General features: G+C 38.3%; 1 protein-coding gene across 1 annotated transcript in view; it reads left to right on the forward strand.

The window, feature by feature from the left end:
- LOC107643036 (acid beta-fructofuranosidase) overlaps positions 1-2,786 on the forward strand; it is a 4,114-nt gene extending 1,328 nt beyond the window's left edge. Inside the window, exons 2-4 of the mRNA XM_016346569.2 lie at positions 380-388; positions 993-1,849; positions 1,937-2,786. Coding sequence (XP_016202055.1) covers positions 380-388; positions 993-1,849; positions 1,937-2,632 — 1,562 coding nt within the window. The 3' untranslated portion in view covers positions 2,633-2,786. The remainder of the gene's footprint in view (positions 1-379; positions 389-992; positions 1,850-1,936) is intronic.

A 3,134-nucleotide genomic window follows, 5' to 3' on the forward strand; every position in this document is an offset into this window, starting at 1 on the left:
ATATTTAATAATTTTTAAATTAAAATAGTTTATACATTTTACCTATTCTAAGAATGAGTCATTCTTACCTAGAGGTCGTGACAACTAGATAGTCATGCTCTGGCGGCAATAAATCCGAAACCAAGATGAATACTTGTTAATGTACATATCTTTGTGATACGTAAAAAGCAAGATATGTTTATTGACCGGATCAGAGTAACCTGATTCTCGCTTATAGTCAAATTGATCTTGTCGGAACTATTCCTTTGAACAGCAGATACATAAATAATTAAAAATAAAATGTACCGAATGTTTGATGTTTGCGACTAATTTTTCTCTTGTTCTTGTCTGGCGACTTTGGCATGCGCTGACGGGGTTCTGCTGCTATCCTCTGCTTCAGATCCTAATGGTAAGAGACCACCCTCTCCTTTTTCCATAGCTCTTTACTTTTCACAATATATAATCGGTTGTTTAACAACAATAACAATGACAATAATTTGCTGCATTTTTTTGAATGTCTACCATTGACTTAACCCAAGTCTATATGTTTTGTGCAAGAATTGGTCTATAAATATATGAGAAGTTACGAGGATGTTTACCTCGTTTGTTGGTCAGTCAAGGATTTGACATTTATGTGACCAAACAGTATTAGTAATATAATAATGGACTGAACAGGGCCTAAAAAAAGTGCATACACACGTGGCAATTGAATTAAAGAAAAATATAAAGTATATTACCTGTCAATTTATTATTAACAATAATTAATTATTATATTTTAGACACATGTATAAAGAGATATATCTAAAAAATATATTTATAAAGACATTTTTATTAAACACAATCATAAAAAAATTATTTTTATTAGACATATTTACAAAGACACTTTTATTAAATATAGCTATAAATAAAAATTAGTAGAAGTTAGCAGAAATGTTATTAATAAGGTAGCGGGAATGTTAAATTAATTGAAAGCAGAAAAAGAAAAAGGATTAAGCAATGAAATGAATTTTCAGGTCCACTATACTACAAGGGATGGTATCACTTCTTCTACCAGTACAATCCAAACGCAGCCGTATGGGGAGACATAGTTTGGGGACACGCCATCTCAAGGGACTTGATTCACTGGCAACACCTTCCACTTGCTATGGTTGCTGACCAATGGTACGACAAGAACGGCGTTTGGACCGGCTCCGCCACCATCTTACCCAACGGCAAAATCATCATGTTGTACACTGGTTCCACCAACGAGTCAGTGCAGGTTCAAAACCTTGCATACCCTGCTGATCCATCTGATCCCCTCCTCATTGATTGGGTCAAGTACCCTTCCAACCCTGTCTTGTTCCCTCCACCTGGCATTGGTGCCACTGACTTTCGTGACCCAACTACCGCTTGGCTTACCTCCCAAGGCAAGTGGCGTATCACCATTGGATCCAAGCTTAACAAAACTGGCATTGCTTTGGTTTATGACACCCTGGACTTCAAGACCTACGAGCAGATAGAGGGCTTCCTTCGTGCTGTTCCTACAACCGGCATGTGGGAGTGTGTTGACTTTTTCCCTGTTTCCAAGGAGGTTGAGAATGGCTTGAACACTTCTGTTAATGGGGCGGGTGTGAAGCATGTCATGAAGGTTAGTTTAGATGATGACAGGCATGATTACTATGCAATTGGCAGCTATGATGAGAAGAATGTCAAGTTCATACCAGATGATGTTGACAACGATGTTGGTGTTGGATTGAGGTATGATTATGGTGTGTTCTATGCGTCCAAAACTTTCTTTGATGATAGCAAGAGAAGGAGAGTGTTGTGGGGTTGGATTGGAGAGTCTGATGCTGAATATGCTGATGTTGCCAAAGGCTGGGCTTCACTTCAGGTATATACTACTACTACTATTAGTATACACCATATATAGCTACCTAGCAATAACATTATACTAATTACATTGTTTTTAATGTTACAGGGTATTCCGAGAACAGTGGCACTTGATACGAAAACAGGTAGCAACTTAATTCAATGGCCTGTTGCGGAGGTGGAGAGCTTGAGACTGAGAAGCGATGAGTTTAAGGATTTGAAGGCAAAGCCAGGATCCGTGGTCCCAATAGATGTTGGGACAGCTACACAGCTTGATATTGTAGCTGAATTTGAGATTGAAAAGGAAGAGTTGGAGAAGGCAACAAGCGAGTCTAATGTGGACTATTACAGTTGCGAGAGCAGCGGTGGAGCAGCAAAGCGTGGTGCCTTGGGACCTTTTGGTCTTTTGGTTCTTGCAGATGATGGGCTTTCTGAGTACACTCCAGTGTACTTCTATGTGGTTAAAGGAAGTGATGGAAATCTCAAGACTTCATTCTGCTCCGATCAGTCAAGGTCGTCTGTGGCAAGCGATGTAGTAAAGAAAACATTTGGAAGCTTGGTTCCAGTACTTGAAGGTGAAAAGTTTTCTGTGAGGATATTGGTGGACCATTCAATAGTGGAAAGCTTTGCGCAAGGTGGAAGGACCACGGTGACATCAAGGGTGTACCCAACAAGGGCAATCTATGGAGCTGCTAGGTTGTTCTTCTTCAATAATGCAACTGCTGCTTCTGTTACTGCTTCACTCAAAGTTTGGCAGATGAATTCTGCATTCATAAGACCTTACAACCCTGACCAGACCAACTAGCTTTGGCATGCAAAACAAGAGATCAATTCTGTTTCATGGGAAGCCTTATTTTTTGTACTTCGCTCCGTTACTTTCTGTAAATGATTGTATTTGCAATATCATCTTTCTTTTGCTTCTTTAGTATAAAGCCTCAAGCATCGTTGTTTTAATCTTATCAAATGGCTTTTCTACAAAACGAACATCCCAATTTACAACTACCTTTGACGAAACCAAGTACAATCCCCAAGACTAGATAACCAGCTACAGAGGAAAACAATAAAACAAAGAATCATTATCTCTCCTTTCGTCAAAATTGGTCAGAGACTAATGGGCTTATCATTTTTACTGCTTTTTTGGCGAAAAGTTACCATTCTATGTTGGGCCTTTCCGACAGCCAAGTTTTAACAGGCTCATTTTTTAGTTACTCCTCTTTATTTGAATTTTTTGGCTGGTTATAGCAGGAAATTAAAATTTAATAGACAAAATAATAAAATAAAAAATAAAAAGTTAAATAAGAAAATTA

The sequence above is a fragment of the Arachis ipaensis genome, chromosome B05 (assembly GCF_000816755.2).
Source record: "Arachis ipaensis cultivar K30076 chromosome B05, Araip1.1, whole genome shotgun sequence".
In the NCBI taxonomy this organism is placed as follows: Eukaryota; Viridiplantae; Streptophyta; class Magnoliopsida; order Fabales; family Fabaceae; genus Arachis; species Arachis ipaensis.